Here is a 17896-nt window from a genome sequence, read left to right as displayed (position 1 = left end):
CTTTCCTTCTGTCACTTTGCCTTTGGTCTCACACTGAATTATTACTAGATAATATTGACAGGTTTCAGAGTAGCAGGCATATTAGTCTGTATCTGCAAAAAGAACAAGAGTACTTGTGGCACCTTAGAGACTAACAAATTTGTTAGTCTCTAAGGTGCCACAAGTACTCCTGTTCTTTTTGTAGATAATATCGGTTTCCTTTTGCAGTTTTAGGTAATAGACCGATACAATCAATTTGTATTCTGGCCCAGGGACCCTCTATCCTTTGATGACTCAGGGGGGTCCTTCTACCAGTCCAATATCTGCATTATTGGCAGCCCAAGGCAAGCAATTATTTACATACTGCTCTATAGCGGTTCTCATAGTTGGCCACCAGCTGCTGCTGCTTGCAGCCTGCTGAGAGTTTTCTCCATGTCTAGATGTCCATTATTATGGACTAGGGTTACCATTTCAGATCTTATTTCAATTGAGACAACCCATGCTGGCAACATTTTCCCCATTTTGGTAGCTAAAATTAATCCTGTATTATGCAGCCAAATTTTCCACCCTTGATATTCCCCTTTAGCTACAAGCCTTTTTATTGCTGGATCTTTTTTTCTATAGGGATATTAGACCTATTTGGTCTGTTTTATCCCCTTCTACTACTGCTATTGGAGCTAACTGGAATTGCAGTTGCCACAACGTCCCCTCGTTAGCTCCTTCCTTAGCCTCCTCATCTGCACTGTTATTCCACTGAGCCTCCTCGTCTCTTTCTTATGACCCCCTTACCTTGGGGCACTCCGCTTGATACCGGCTGCCAACTAGACATGGAGCCATTGATCATTACCCATTGAGCCTGACAATCTAGCCAACTTTCTATCCACCCTATAGTCCATTCATCCAGCCCATACTTCTTTAGCTTGCTGGCAAGAATACTGGGGGAGACCGTATCAAAAGCTTTGCTAAAGTCAAGGAATAACACATCCACTGCTTTCCCCTCATCCACAGAGCCAGTTATCTCGTCATAGAAGGCAATTAGGTTAGTCAGGCACAACTTCCCCTTGGTGAATCCATGCTGACTGTTCCTGATCACTTTCCTCTCCTCTAAGTGCTTCAGAATTGATCCCTTGAGGACCTGCTCCATGATTTTTCCAGGGACTGAGGTGAGGCTGACTGGCCTGTAGTTCCCCGGATCCTTCTCCTTCTCTTTTTTAAAGATGGGCACTACATTAGCCTTTTTCCAGTCATCTGGGACCTCCCCCGATCGCCATGAGTTTTCAAAGATAATGGCCAATGGCTCTGCAATCACATCCGCCAACTCCTTTAGCACCCTTGGATGCAGCACATCCGGCCCCATGGACTTGTGCTCGTCCAGCTTTTCTAAATAGTCCTGAACCACTTCTTTTTCCACAGAGGGCTGGTCACTCCTCCCCATGCTGTGCTGCCCAGTGCGGTAGTTTGGGAGCTGATCTTGTTCGTGAAGACAGAAGCAAAAAAATCATTGAGTACATTAGCTTTTTCCACATCCTCTGTCACTAGGTTGCCTCCCTCATTCAGTAAGGGGCCCACACTTTCCTTGACATTCTTCTTGTTGCTAACATACCTGTAGACACCCTTCTTGTTACTCTTAACATCCCTTGCTAGCTGCAACTCCAAGTGTGATTTGGCCTTCCTGATTTCACTCCTGCATGCCTGAGCAATATTTTTATACTCCTCCCTGGTCATTTGTCCAAGTTTCCACTTCTTGTAAGCTTCTTTTTTGTGTGTTTTTTGTGCTGATAGCAATCTTAAAATGTACGTTGAGTTTTACATATATAAAGCACAATTCACACACTCATACATCCTCTCACACACACACACACATTAATACTATACTATACTGTGCTATCCTCTAATTGTAACTAGGAGCCTCACCTTATCTGCTGATTTTGCTGTGTTGACTCTGCTGCTGGTTTTTCAGGTTGCTTCACACCGTTTGGCTCCGCTCTTTCAGGTCAGCTCTCCGCTGGAGCTCTTCATTCACTCCGCTCCTAACTGTTTTAATAGTCGTAACTATCTGCCTTTTATACTGTCCTGTCAGCTATCAGATCTTTACCGTGCATGTTTATCGCTAGTTGCACCTTTTTGGCTTTCTACCAATTCTATTCCTCCCTCTCCCCCCGCTGAACTTTCAACCTTTTGGCCTATTTTCAGCAGTCAAGTACCATGTCAACTTCAGCTTTTTGTTTTAGTTTTATTTGTTTAAAAGGAAGACAGTGATATTGCATTGGCAAATTCCCCATAGAAACAAAGAGTGGAACAAAAGAATAATAAAGGCACCTCACACACACACATTAATAGGGAGTGAATTTTGCCTATTCAAAATGGAAGCTAGGGACACAAAATGAAGTCCAGGAAATCTTTGTGGTATCACCTCTTACCCAATAACTCCTGACTGAGCTAGAGTGGGGCTTTGAGAAAGAGACACCCCATCTCCACTGACAGACTCCCAGTGATGGAAAATCCACCCCCTCCAATGATGAATTCCCCTCCCTGATAAACACTGGACCCTTATTCCCAGCCTGAACTTTTCTCCCTTCAGCTCCCATCCTGTGGATTTTGCTCTGCCTTTGTCTGGGAATTAAACAGCCCTCTGCTCTCAGCAATCCCCTTCTCATTTAGGTGCTTACAGACCAGGATCACGTCACCTCTTAACCTTCTCCTCCACTCTCTCACTACACAGCAGATTTTCCAGACCTCAAATCATTCTTGTGGCTCTTTTAAACCATTAACCGTTTGTCACCATCCCGTTTACCTGCCAGTCAACTGCTCATTCAACACCCACACTCTGTGACCCCCCCCCAAAAGGTCCCCTCTCCTAATGCTGCACCCTCTGCCCTTCCTGGAGTGTTTGCATTTGGATGGACGTGATTGGAGGATATCTGGATGCATATTATAAGACTGTCCTACATAAATGAGGAAAAGTTGAGGTGCCTTTATTATTCTTTTGTTCCACTCTTTGTTTCTATGGGGAATTTGCCAATGCAATATCACTGTCTTCCTTTTAAACAAATAAAACTAAAACAAAAGGCAATGGCTGTTGAAAATAGCAATTCCAGTCCTAAAAACCACTGGGAAGCATTTCTTGCTCAATTTTATCCTACTTTTTCTATAGCAAGTTACAGTGGATCAGTATATTTGATTTGGGAGAAATGAAGTAACAGCTGTCCAAATTGAGCTTGAGCACTCCTGAATTTTGAGGGTGTTCAAATCTGGAGGGCAGGTGCTTGATTCCCTTTCTGAATATTAGCTAAATCTGGAAAAGGAAAAGTCAATTTCTGCTTCCATGGCTCAGAAGTGGAAATCCTCCTATGTGCCTAGTAGTGTATCTAAAGCTGCCCAGGTCCTCTAGTAGAGCCTCCCCTCCCGTACTTTACATTTTAAATTCTAGTGGGATCTACATACCTCCCTTGCTAGGCTTCAGATAGAGAGGGGCACTGTCCATTTAGTCCACCCAATTCTTTCTTTGGGGGCTGCAAGGTGAGGTCACACCAGTATCCCTAATCCAGACTGGGGATGTCTTCTGAAGGGGATATCTGGACCAAAGCCGCCTACTCCTTGGGCATACTTGTTCCCCGTTCTAGGGTTACCTAACATAGGTCTGTATTTTCATGGACATGTCCAGCTTTTGGGGTTTTAAATAGCCATCCGGGAGGAATTTGTAAAACTCTCAAAAGGTCCAGGATTGGGGGTTCTGTGGGGGGTGGGAAGTGGGAGGGGGTGGATGGGGCGGGGTTACCCCCATGGAGTGTCCTCTTTTTTTTAATGTTAAAATATGGTATTCCTACCATTCACAGTGCCACCCCGTTCTAGCAGTGAGCTCTCCATTCACAGCAAGCTGCAGCATGAGGTCTCAGCTACCTCACTCCCTCCCACTCCGTTTCCTGTTGACAGCTGCCAAGGGAATGCTGGGAAATGTAGTTCTTTCCCTGCTCCAGGGCTGGCTCTATAGGCAGGGAGCTAACCAAGGAACTACACCTCCCAGGGCCCCCTGTTGGTTCTCAGCACCCAGGCTGGATCCCTGCTGCCCCTGCAAATGTGCTGCCCCAAGCACCTGCTTGCTTTGCTCGTGCCTAGAGCCGGCCCTGGTTAAGATGACTGGTCTATAATTCCCTGAGTTGTCCTTATTCCCCTTTCTATAGCTAGGTACTATATTTGCCCTTTTCCAGTCCTCGGGTCTCTTTACCATCCTCAGTGGTTATCTCTAAGAACATGTGAATGGCTCAGAGATCATTTCAGCCAGTTCCTTAAGTATTCCAGGATGTATTTCATCAGGCCCTGCCGACTTGAAGACCTCTAACTTGTCTAAGTAATTAGTATCTATTTCTTTTCCTATTTTAGGCTCAGATCCTACCCCATTGACACTGATCTTCACTATGTTAGTCGACCGATCGCAGCTAACTTTTTTGGTGAAAATTGAAACAAAAGAGGCATTTGTTCGGCCATTGCTGCATTTTCTCTTATTGTCTTTCCCTCCTCATTTAGTAATGGGCCCAGCCTGTCCTTGGTCTTCCCTTTCCTTCCCATGTATTTGTAAAATGCTTTCTTGTTACCCTTTATATCCCTAGTTAGTTTAGTTTTGTTTTGTTTTTCTAATGTTGTCACTACATGCTTGTGGGTTTTTTTAAATATTCATCCTTTGTAATTTGCCCTAGTTTCCCCTTCTTGTATGACTCTTTTTTGGGTTTCACGTCACTGAAGATCTCCTGGTTAAGGCAGGGAGTCCTCTTATCATACTTCCTATCTTTCCTACTCATTGGATATCTCTGACCAAGGATTGGACTTAAACATTATGGGGCCTCAAAGCTGTGAAAGAGAAATGGATTGGAGATGGGGAGGTGATGAATTTGGAAGAGGGGTGGGATAGTGATATGGGATGTGGGGAGGGGGAAGATTTCAGGGGATGCTGAGGGAAAGAGAGAGGTCTCCGTGGTGGGGCGGGAGAGAGCATATGGGGGCTGCATTTACCCAGTGGGTAGGACAGTGCAGTAGGATTCAAAAGATCTTGGTTCAGTTCTAGAAGCGAATCACTACAACTCCACCATGCCTCAGGTTCCCCAGCTGTGTAATGGAGAGGGCACTGGGACTGTGAGGATAAAATCCATCTGTGTGTGTCAGTGGGTCTGGCACTGGGGGTCAGACGAACATCTGGCTGGAAAGACACGCCTGCCAGTCCATAAACCACATCACCTTCTTCTAGGCTTCCCACGCCTCAGAAAATCATACCAAGCCAGGGGTGCCCTTGAAATTTTTCAGATGGGTTTCATGCCTCTGCCCCTCCTGACTCAAGTTGTGCTGGTGTCCTGTGGCCCTGGGCACCTGGATCCAGACATAGCTCAGAGAGGGGCAAAAACCTGCTTGCAGCCTGGGAGAGCATCCCCGAGTCACTGGCCCTTGGCAGAGAAAGCGCTGTCCTCTCAACGTTCCCATCCCACCCCGTCTCTGCCACTTCACTTCGCACGTGACCTCTCAGACTGGAGCAACCTGTCCCTGGCGAACAAGGAGAAAGCTGGGAATGACTCAGGGCAGGGCAGATCAGTCACGTATGAAGAACGCAGGTCACGCCATGCAGAGGACGCCATTTTGTAGAGCAGGTCTCAGGCACTTGCAGCGTTTCACTTTAATGCTCTCAACCTACCCCTCGTTCCAGGCAGTTGTGGCTGGGGGAGAGGACAGGTTTTGGGGCCAGACGAAATCGTACTGCGGAGCACGACTTGGAGTACCTTGGTGTATGGGTTGGGTGTGAGGGAGAGGGGGTGGAATGGCCTTTGTCACATCCCCTCTCCTCCTGCTCTCTCAGTGGCACAAAATCTTTGTCACTTACATTGCTTCAGTGTCAATGCTTAGCACAGCTCTCAGCATTAACGCGTCTGTGACTGTCTGTAGATCAAAGGCCCGCTGGGTGGCAACCATTATCCCCTTCCAGTTTAGCAGTGTCACTGATTGGGTTGTAAAACAAAACAAACATGTTTTTCAGGTTACATCACACAAACCCTGAGTGACTTGTCATCCCCTCAACCCCCTTCCCACCCACCCCTCAAACCTCCACCCTCTTCAGGATTCTAATTTAGTTTTAGCTTTGCACAAAGAGTGAAACATCAGGCCGAGGGTGAGTGACTTCTTTAGAAGGAATTCCTTGAAAAGGACTCACTCCCCCGCAGGAATAAGCTGTGTTGTTCTAAGCAGCTTTCTACCGGTCTCACTGGGTCCCCATGAGAGGATTGTAGCCCCTCAGCTGGTTTCAAACCAATACGTTTAACCAGCGCAAACACGGGGGAACAGGCCTTGTGCTATAAAACAGAAGCCAGTGCAGAACCACCGACGTGTAAATAAAAATCTGTGATTGAAATAAAACCAAAATCAGTGTGAAAACAAACCCCGGACCCGGTTGGTTAGCACTTTGAGGCCCTAGTTCTGGATGAGGGCCCCGTTGTGCCAGGCACTGGGTGTATCCTGGGCAAGCTACATTTTAAGCATAAAATGAGACCCAAGAGGTGCATGGCACACATGGGAGCAGGCGGTGGCCGTTGCACAAACACCATAGGGTAGAATCACCCTGAGTCAGGCTGCAGATTTGTGTCGGCATTTCGTATCAGTAATTACAGAGCAGTTACAGTAAATGTAGTAAAAGTCACAGATTGCTAAATTTACTGTGACGGCTCCGTGATTTTTAACAAAACCTGCCCTCCTCCTCGCCCTGCCCAGGGGACACTACCCACCCAAAGAAGCACCTTCCCCCCAGCGCTGCAGCCCTAACCCCAGTCTGGGGCAGAGTGGATATGGGTGGCAATGCCATTCACTGAAGCTGGGCCCGCTTCCCCCACGGTTATCACTGGGGGCGGGGGTAAATCTGAGTGGCGCTGTAACCCCGGAGGCCAGGTCTCAATGCCCAGAGTGAGTTGTTGGGTCCAACCCTGTGGGCCAGGAGCCGCCATTGCAGGGTGAAATCGCTTCATCCGTGACATTTTCCTGTCCTTGACAAACCTGTAGCCTTTACTATGTGCTAACATCGGGGTTGCCTCTGCTCTTTCCAGCAGGGCTCCAGATCCCTGGAGGAACGAGGGCACAGGTTGAATGTGGGGAGAGCACGGCAGGAAAGACGGATCCCACATCCCACAGAGGGATCCATGAACAGGACGCAGTCCATCCCCGGGGTAAACTCAGCCAGAGACCGGATCTGGCTACACACCAGAGACTCCCCATTGGCCGGCGTCCCCATCACTGCATCGACTGTGGCAAGAGATTCAGCAACCCCTCCGCGCTGACCCAGCACCGGCGCATGCATATTGGGGAGAGGCCGTACCACTGTGCTGCCTGTGGGAGGAGCTTCAGACAGTCTTCAGTCCTGAGAATTCACCAGCTTACGCACACCAGGGAGCGGCCGCACCACTGTGCAGACTGCGGCAAGGGCTTTGCACAGAGCTCAAGCCTCAGTAAACATCAGCGCACACACACCGGGGAGCGGCCGCACTGCTGTGCTGACTGTGGCAAGGGCTTTTCACAGATTTCACACATGAGAATCCATCAGCGCACACATACAGGGGAGCGGCCGCATCGCTGTGCTGACTGTGGCAAGGGCTTTGCACACAACTCAAGCCTCAGCAAACACCAGCACACGCACACCGGGGAGCGGCCGCATCACTGCTCTGACTGTGGCAAGGGCTTTGTACAGATTGCACACCTGAGAGTCCATCAGCGCACACACACCGGGGAGCGGCCGCACTGCTGTGCTGACTGCGGCAAGTGCTTTGGACAGGGCTCAATCCTGAGAAGACACCAGCGCACGCACACCGGGGAGCGGCAGCACCGCTGTGCTGACTGCGGCAAGTGCTTTGGACAGGGCTCAATCCTGAGAAGACACCAGCGCACGCACACCGGGGAGCGGCAGCACCGCTGTGCCGACTGCGGCAAGTGCTTTATACAGAGCTCAATCCTGAGAAGACACCAGCGCACACACACCGGGGAGCGTCCGCACCGCTGTGCTGACTGCGGCAAGTGCTTTGGACAGATCTCAAACCTGATAGTCCATCAGCGCACGCACACCGGGGAGCGGCCACATCGCTGTGCTGACTGCGGGAAGGGCTTTGTACAGATTTCACACCTGAGAGTCCATCAGCGCACACACACCGTGGAGGGGCCGCACCACTGTGCTGACTGTGGCAAGCACTTTGCTAGGTTGGCCAACCTCATCCAGCACCAAATCACGCACAGCAGTGCCCCTCTGCCAAGGCCAGGGCCTAAGGAGCTTCTGGCAGCCAGTGGGCCTGGCACAGCACCAGCACGTGTGGACCAGGGAGTGGTCCTGTGCCCATGATGCCTGCAGAGAGACTGTGTGGGGCAGGGAAGGGGACTTGGCTGAGTAATGTGCGGAAGAGCAAACAGCTGGGGGAATTTAGAGCAGATGGTCACAGCCTACTCCATTTGGGAGCACCCCCACTGCCACCTCCACCCCCTGTAGGTGGGATCCAGCCAGGTCTTTTGCTTTCTATCCCACACTCACGCATCTGGCTGGGATGCAGCCGGGACACCCTCACACCCCTCTAGATGGGACCCAGCCGGGAACCACCTCACACACCTACCTCAGTTCCAGCCAACGGGTGACTCTTGGGTGACATCTAGAGGTGGGATTTGCAGTCCTGTCTCAGCATAGATTGGGCTGAGGGCGGGACAGCCTGGTACATGTGATTGAAAGACAATGCAGGAACTGCTCATGCCATCTTTTTAAATACAAATGTGATGAAGAAAAACTATGTTCTTAATGTGTTACAAAGGTCTGTCTAACCAGGGTGGATTTGATTTAAATCAAATTGATTTAAATCACTAGTCGGGAAGAATCGATTTATGTAGAAATCCATGATTAAAAGTGCATTCTTGTTGGTTGTTATAACCTTAATACATATTCTTCACAACTAAGAGATAGATGTAGATTTCATTTTTAGAAGGTTACACACTATACATTAAGTGATTTATTTTGAAATCTTTTCAGATTAGTTTTATAGCCATATCAGAAAATGAATGATTGGTTATTTCATTTACCAAAGGTAATTGAAGCAGATATTTATGAAGTCATTGGGAGGTGAACTATCTCCAATTCAACAGGTTAATCATTAATATTTGGAGGATTTTCTTGCCACGCTGTATGAGGAGGAGAACATCACCAGACAGACATTTAAATTGTTTTATTTAACTAAAGCAACAACGTTATGTATTCTGCATTTTTTTTCTTCAACAGCAAACATACAATATTTTTACAAAACAAGCATATGAATTTTTGAATTGAGTTAAACATTCAAGTTTTTTAAAATCAGGTTTGTTTTTGTTAAAATTGTTTTTAACTAAAATAGTTAAATGAAATATTTTTAAAAAATATTTCATCAATTATATCAGCCAGGTCAACATGAGAAACTTAAAATATTGGCTTCTGCGGCTAACTTAGTCGTCTTCACCTTCATTTTCTTGTTTGTTCATAATCTGGAAAAGAAAAACAAGCTTTCCTGCTTTTTCAGGTCCCAAACGATTTCTCAATTTGGAATGAATTATTCCAAAGGAAGAAAATATTCTTTCTACTCTGGCAGAAGAAGCTACTGCTGTTAAAAGTGAGATTATCACTTCAACAGTCTCTGAATCCAAGTGTTTAAGTGACTTCCACTAATTCCACCAATGTGACATTCTTTAAAATGTCATCAGCAAACATATATTTCTTGTATGGTTCTTATTCCCAAACTGGGTCTCTTATGACATAATATATAATAATTAACAGAGATATCCCATCTCCTAGAACTGGAAGGGACTTTGAAAGGTCATCGAGTCCAGCCCCCTGCCTTCACTAGCAGGACCAAGTACTGATTTTGCCCCAGATCCCCAAGTGGCCCCCTCAAGGATTGAACTTACAACCCTGGGTTTAGTAGGCCAATGCTCAAACCACTGAGCTACCCACCCCCCAACCTGCTGCCATTATAGGTTTTCCCTTCTAGTGAGAGAATGGTATGGTAGATCTTAAATTAATGAAGGCTACACTCAGAAAGACCTCAAGACTTCTGGAATATGCTGCTCAAACAGTTTCACTTTTCTTTCTGCTGCCTGTCCCTCCTGTGACGGGTTTGGTCACAGAGACCCCCTTGGGACTGTCACCTGATGTTCTGAAACTACCTCTGAGACCGTTTTCTCTGATGGCTTGGGACTCCAGAACCCTGTCTTGTTGAGCCGGACACGCAAGCCTGCTGCAACACAGACCCAGGGTCTGAACCACACCCTCAAAGCTGCAGGCTTTAACTTAAAACCACTCAGCAGGTAACCAGTTTCCACCATCCAGACACCCAGCTTCCAATAGGCTCCAAACCCCAAATAAATCTGTTTTACTGTGTATAAAGCGTATACAGGGTAAACTCGTAAATTGTCTGCCCTCTATAACACTGATAGAGAGAGATGCACAGCTGTTTTCTCCCCCAGGTATTAATCACTTACTCTGGGTTAATTAATAAACAAAAGTGATTTTATTAAGTATAAAAAGTAGGATTTAAGTGGTTCCAAGTAATAATAGACAGAACAAAGTAAGTTACCAAGCAAAATAAAACAAAACATGCAAGTCTAAGCCTAGTACATTAAGAAACTGAATACAGGTAAATCTCACCCTTAGGCTATGTCTACACTATGAAATTTGGTCGAATTTGTAGAAGTCGGTTATTTAGAAATCGTTTTTATAAGGTCGAATGTGTGTGTCCCCACACAAAATGCTTTAAGTGCATTAAGTCGGCGGACTGCATCCACAGTACTGAGGCTAGCGTCGACTTCCGGAGCGTTGCACTGTGGGTAGCTATCCCACAGTTCCCGCAGTCTCCGCTGCCCATTGGAATTCTGGGTTGAGATCCCAATGCCTGATGGGGCAAAAACAGTGTCGCGGGGGATTCTGGGTAGATGTCGTCAGGCCCCCCCGCCCCTCTGTGAAAGCAACGGCAGACAATAGTTTTGCGCCTTTTTTCAGCCCAGAGGCCATAGCACTGGGATCATGGAGCCTGCTCAGATCACCGCAGCAATTATGAGCACTATGAACACCACGCGCATTGTCCTGGAGTATATGTAGAGCCAGGACATGCCAAAGCAAAACCAGCGAGGAGGCGATTGCAGCGCGGCGATGAGTGATGAAGAAATTGACATGGACATAGATCTCTCACAAAGTACGGGCCCCAGCAATGTGCAAATCATGGTGTTACTGGGGAAGGTTCATGCCATGGAACACCAATTCTGGGCCCGGGAAACAAGCACAGACTGGTGGGACCGCATCGTGTTGCAGGTCTGGGACGATTCCCAGTGGCTGCGAAACTTTCGCATGCGTAAGGGCACTTTCATGGAACTTTGTGACTTGCTTTCCCCTGCCCTGAAGCGCCAGAATACCAGGATGAGAGCAGCCCTCACAGTTGAGAAGCGAGTGGCGATAGCCCTGTGGAAGCTTGCAACGCCAGACAGCTACCAGTCAGTCGGGAATCAATTTGGAGTGGGCAAATCTACTGTGGGGGCTGCTGTGATCCAAGTAGCCAACGCAATCAAAGACCTGCTGATATCAAGGGTAGTGACTCTGGGAAACGTGCAGGTAATAGTGGATGGCTTTGCTGCAATGGGATTCCCTAACTGTGGTGGGGCGATAGATGGAACCCATATCCCTATCTTGTCACCAGAGCACCAAGCCACCGAGTACATAAACCGCAAGGGGTACTTTTCAATGCTGCTGCAAGCCCTGGTGGATCACAAGGGATGTTTCACCAACATCAACGTGGGATGGCTGGGAAAGGTACATGATGCTCGCGTCTTCAGGAACTCTGGTTTGTTTCAAAAGCTGGAGGAAGGGACTTTCTTCCCGGACCAGAAAATAACCGTTGGGGATGTTGAAATGCCTATAGTTATCCTTGGGGACACAGCCTACCCCTTAATGCCATGGCTCATGAAGCTGTACACAGACAGCCTGTACAGTAGTCAGGACCTGTTCAACTATAGGCTGAGCAAGTGCAGAATGGTGGTAGAATGTGCATTTGGACGTTTAAAAGCGCGCTGGTGCGGTTTACTGACTCGGATAGACCTCAGCGAAACCAATATTCCAGTTGTTATTGCTGCTTGCTGTGCGCTCCATAATATCTGTGAGAGTAAGGGGGAAACATTTATGGAGGGGTGGGAGGTTGAGGCAAATTGCCTGGCTGCTGATTAGGCGCAGCCAGAGACCAGGATGGTTAGAAGAGTACAGCAGGGCGCGGTGTGCATCAGAGAAGCTTTGAAAACCAGTTTTGTGACTGGCCAGGCTACGGAGTGAAACTTCTGTTTGCTTCTCCTTGATGACTCCCCCACCCCGGTTCACTCTACTTCCCTGTAAGCTAACCACCCTTCCCTCCCCCGTTTGAGCCCCTCTTACAATAAAGTCATTGTTACTTCACATTCATGCATTCTTTATTAATTCATCACACAACTAGGGGGATAACTGCCAAGGTAGCCCGGGAGGGGTGGGGGAGGAGGGAAGCGCCGGGTGGGGTGGGGGAGGAGGGAAGGACAAGGACACATTGCAGTTTAAAACTTTAAAACTTTAACTCTTATTGAAGGCCAGCCTTCTGATGCTTGGGCAATCATCTGGGGTAGAGTGGCTGGGTGGCCGGAGGCCCCCCCACCGCGTTCTTGGGCGTCTGGGTGAGGAGGATATGGAACTTGGGGAGGAGGGCTGTTGGTTACATAGGGGCTGTAGCAGCAGTCTCTGCTCCTGCTGCTTTTCCTGCAGCTCAACCATACGCTGGAGCATATCAGTTTGATGCTCCAGCAGCCGGGGCATCGACTCTTGCCTTCTGTCAGCAATCTGACGCCACCTATCATCTTCAGCCCGCCACTTGCTCACCCCATTTCAACCAGGTGACCGTGAATGATATCACTCTCCTGAGGATAACAAAGAGAGATAAGGAATGGATGTTGTTTGAATGCCAGCAAACACCGGGACCATACGCTGCCATGCTTTGTTATGCAATGATTCCAGACTATGTGCTACTGGCCTGGCGTGGTAAAGTGTCCTACCATGGCGAACGGGATAAGGCAGCCCTCCCCAGAAACCTTTTGCAAAGGCTTTGGGAATACATGAAGGAGAGCTTTCTGGAGATGTCCCTGGAGGATTTCCACTCCATCCCCATACACATTAACAGACTTTTCCAGTAGCTGTACTGGCCGCGATTGCCAGGGCAAATTAATCATTAATCATTAAACACGCTTGCTTTTAAACCATGTGTAATATTTACAAAGGTACACTCACCAGAGGTCCCTTGTGTGCCCTCAGGGTCTGGGAGCATGCCTTTGGTGAGTTCGGGGGTTACTGGTTCCAGGTCCAGGGTGATAAACATATCCTGGCTGTTGGGGAAACCGGTTTCTCCGCTTCCTTGCTGTGAGCTATCTTCATTGTCTTCATCATCATCTTCCTCGTACCCCAAACTTGCTTCCCTGTTGCGTGCTTCTCCATTGATGGAGTCAAAGCACACAGTTGGGGTAGTGGTGGCTGCACCCCCTAGCATGGCATGCAGCTCCGCATAGAAGCGACATGTCTGCGGCGCTGCCCCGGACCTTCCGTTTGCCTCTCTGGCTTTAAGGTAGGCTTGCCTTAGCTCCTTAATTTTCACGCGGCACTGCTGTGTGTCCCTATTATGGCCTCTGTCCTTCATGGCCTTTGAGACTTTTTCTAATATTTTGCCATTTCATTTACTGCAACGGAGTTCAGCTAGCACTGATTCATCTCCCCATATGGCGAGCAGATCCCGTACCTCCCGTTTGGTCCATGCTGGAGCTCTTTTGCAATCCTGGGACTCCATCATGGTTACCTGTGCTGATGAGCTCTGCGTGGTCACCTGTGCTCTCCACGCTGGGCAAACAGGAAATGAAATTCAAAAGTTCACGGGGCTTTTCCTGTCTACCTGGCCAGTGCATCTGAGTTGAGAGTGTTGTCCAGAGCGGTCACAATGAAGCACTGTGGGATAGCTCCCGGCGGCCAATACCGTTGAATTCCGTCCACACTACCCCAAATCCGACCCGCAAAGGCCGATTTCAGCGCTAATCCCCTCATCGGAGGTGGAGTAAAGAAAACGGTTTAAAGGGCCCTTTAAGTTGAAAAAAGGGCTTCGTCTTGTGGACGTGTCCAGGCTTAATTCGATTTAACGCTGCTAAATTAGACCTAAACTCGTAGTGTAGACCAGGCCTTAGAGATGTTCCAATAAGCTTCGTTCACAGACGACTCCTTCCTAGTCTGGGTCCAATCCTTTCTCTTGGTACAGACCTTGTAAGTTCCAGCAGGCATCTTAGGTGAAAAGCAGGGGATTCCACGAGTGGAACTCCCTTTGTTCTGTTCTATGCCCTTTTATATCTTTGGCACAAGGTGAGAATCCTTTTGTCTCTCTGGGGTCCCACCCCTCCTCCTGAATGGAAAAGCACCAGTTTTAAGATGGATTCCAGTATCATGTGACCAGGTCACATGTCCTGTGAGACCTCATTCTTCATTCCCCTGTTATGTACACAGGAAGGCTTGTGAGTAAACAGCCACTTACAGCCAATGTTGTCCGAGTCAATGGGAGCCATCTAAACCACCATTAATAGCCCATGCTTTGCATAATTACAATAGGACCTCAGAGTTAACTTCATATTTCTAATTTTAGATACAAGAATGATACATACATACAAATAGGATGAACACACTCAGTAGATTATAAGCTTTGTAATGATACCTTACAAGAGACCTTTTGCATAAAGCATATTCCAATTACATTATATTCACATTCATAAGCATATTTCCATAAACATATGGCGTGCGACATCACACCTCCATTCTCACATTTATCTCCAGACTTCTTCTCCTTGTCCAGACCTATTCCGCCCCCATCAATCTTCTATTCACTGAACTTTTTGAAACTTTGCACTTTTAGAGAGAGGTAAGGGATTGACTCTGGGTACACAAATTTGCAGAGGGACAATAGGGTTGAGGTCTGTTATTTCTGACGTCTATATATTATTCATTTAAAAACATTTTTGCTGCTAACAAGCATGTTATCTCTGGAGACACAAATCCATAGTATGAGAACTGCAAAACTAAGCATCTCTGATGGTATCTTCTAGACTGAGCACTGAGTCCCATTGTGTTGATACAAAGATTAACCTAAATAATCTATAAAGAAACCCCTGGAACCTAATCCATGAACTATTGGAACTCATTTACAAAACTTTTCTTAAACTTTACATGAATATATTGTCTCATACTATAGAATTAGAATTTATAATCCCTATTCCATGATGAGATATCTTTGAGCTATAATGTGTCTTAATTGAAACTATCTTTAGATAGGTTTATTCCTCAAAAAGCATTTTATCAACAATCTGATTTAAATAAAAAAATCTGATTTTTTTTTAAAAACACTGATTTTTATCCACCCTGTGTCTAACTAGGTGTCTCTTTGCTATTAAAGAAGCTGATGCATTCACATGGCATGTGGAGAAGCCAGTGTGAAGTGTAAATCTTTAAGGTGAACCAATCAAAGTGTTCTAAGACCTAACTGACCATGAGGCCGGATGAACGGTGTGACTGGCAGGTGCACAGAGAGAGTTTCCCATTACTTCTGGGGTAATTCGGTGCCTAAAAATTCTGTGAACAATATTTTAAATTTGTGCATAGTTTATTTCTCAAAATAATATAATAATCACACTAATTTCAATTATTTTGTTAATTTATTTCAAAATACCCGTCAGCAAGTATGTCTGTAGCAATATACACGACAAAAAAGATTCAAGAAATGTTTTTTGACAAATAGATTCCTTACTAGGCATATTAATACAGAATTTTGAGTAATAATTCATGTAAACTACAATTCAAAAACATATTTCCTGCACCCCTTAGAAACAGTGCAAAGGCTTGGGGGAGTCGGGGTAAAAGAGGAGCTGAGGGAGAGGGAAGTACATGCTGAGACGAGCCGGGGAGTGAACCAAGAGGGCTGTTGGGTGTGGGTGGGAGAAGTATAGAAAGGATTTGCGGGGGAGGAGGAGTGGAGATTCCTAGAGCAGATCTTTTAACAAAACATCCCATCTTGAGAATCCACCATGACCCTTGGTAAATTGTTCCAAAATGGTTAATTACCTTCGCTCTCAGAAGTGTATGCTTTATTTCTAGGGCTGTCGATTAATCACAGTTAACTCATGTGCTTAACTCAAAAAATTAACTGCACTTTAATAAATTAATCACACTGTTAAACAATAGAAATACCAATTGAAATTTATTAAATATTTTGGATGTTTTTCTACATTTTCAAATGTATTGATTTCTATTACAACATAGAATACAAAGTTTACAGTGCTCACTTATTATTTTTATTACAAATATTTGCACTGTAAAATTGATAAAATAGTATTTTTCAATACACCTCCTCCAAGTACCATAGTGTACTTTATCGTGAAAGTGTAATTTACAAATGTAGATTTTTTTTTTTTGTTACATAACTGCACTCAAAAACAAAACAATGTAAAACTTTAGCCCAAATACTGGCCCAGTTCTTCTGGCCGGGGGTGCACTAGGACATTAAGAACTTCTGCACATCCTGCCCCGATTGCCAGCAGGCAGCACCCGCAGGAACGCCAAAAGCCCCCCTGGTGCCCTTGCTGGTGGTGGGGGCCCCCTTCGAACAGGTCACCATGGACCTGCTAGGACCCCTCGCGAAGAGCATGGTGGGCTATCACTGCATCCTGGTAGTCATGGACTAAGCTACACGCTTCCCCAAGGCCGTCCCCTTGTGGTCCGGCTCTGCACGGAGCATTGCTGCCGAGCTTCTAAAAATCTTTGCTTGGGTAGGCTTACGGAACGAGATCCTAACTGACCAGGGGACCAATTTCACCTCCCAGCTACTCCATGCAGCCTTCTAGGAATCCAGAAATTGCAAACCTCAGTTTACCACCTTCAGACAGCCTTGTCAAGCAGTTCAATCGGTCCCTCAAGGGGATGCTATGCAAATTCCCCCTGGAGGGATTGCGCCATTGGGACTGACTCCTCCCGCCTTTCCTGATTGCCATTCAGGAGATACCGCAAGCCTCCACCCAGTTCTGTCCATTTGAGCTGCTTTACGGGCACCAGCCATGGGGGATGCTAGACCTGATGCAGGAGACCTGGGACCAGACCTCATCCCCGACCCAGGGACTCCTTCAATACGTCATGGGACAACAAGAGAACCTGACATGAAACAAGTACCTAGCGAAGGAAAACCAGCAGGCTGTCCAGAGGGCCAAAGCCTGAACCTACAACCGGGGAGCCCAAGCACGGACCTTTGAACTGGGGGACTGGGTCCTTGTGTTGCTCCCCTCTGAGGAGTCCAAACTGCTAGCCCGGTGGCAAGGCCCCTACGAAGTCATCCGCCAAGTGGACCCCGTTAATTATGAGGCCCACCAGCCAGAGCGATGGAAGAAACACCAGGTCTATCATGTAAACCTCTTGAAGGCCTGGTGTGAGCAGCAGAGTCTGCTAATAACCCCATATCTCCCTGACCCAGAGCTAGGGCCCCAGGACCCCACTCCAGCCGAACAGTGTGCTTTGTTTTCACAAGGCCATGCCCAATGCACTAACACTAAAACAAAGGGGGGGGGCAGATCAGGGGATGAGCTGGTATGCAAGGTGGTGAGATGAGAGATGAGAGGGAGAGCTGAACTGAATTGATCTGAACTGATTGTGTCTTTTTTTTCACTGTTTCTTTTTAAGGAACCCAAAAAGAGGAAAAGTGGGAGTCATAGTTCATCCCTCTCACCAGTTAGGCCTCATATCCATCACACCAGTTTTGGACAATTAACTTCTGGTTCCACATCTTGTGTTTTTATCAATCATAATTACAACAGTTCTTGGATT

The 17896-nt window shown here is 47.0% G+C and overlaps 1 protein-coding gene across 1 annotated transcript; it reads left to right on the top strand.

Moving 5' to 3' along the window:
- Positions 1-7057: 7057 nt before the first annotated feature.
- Positions 7058-8333, top strand: LOC135983068 (zinc finger protein 239-like). The gene has a single exon (XM_065592475.1). The coding sequence runs from the start codon at positions 7298-7300 to the stop codon at positions 8330-8332; it is 1035 nt and encodes a 344-aa protein (XP_065448547.1). The 5' UTR covers positions 7058-7297; the 3' UTR covers position 8333.
- The last annotated feature ends 9563 nt before the right edge of the window (positions 8334-17896 follow it).

The sequence above is a fragment of the Chrysemys picta genome, chromosome 4 (assembly GCF_011386835.1).
Source record: "Chrysemys picta bellii isolate R12L10 chromosome 4, ASM1138683v2, whole genome shotgun sequence".
NCBI lineage: Eukaryota > Metazoa > Chordata > Testudines > Emydidae > Chrysemys > Chrysemys picta.
The sequence above is the reverse complement of the archived record's forward strand: the minus strand, read 5'-3'. Positions and strand labels throughout refer to the sequence as shown.

What these genes read in the sequence shown, in the direction of transcription:
- LOC135983068 (XM_065592475.1), top strand. Translation starts at nt 7,298, where the DNA reads ATGCATATTGGGGAGAGGCCGTACCACTGTGCTGCCTGTGGGAGGAGC.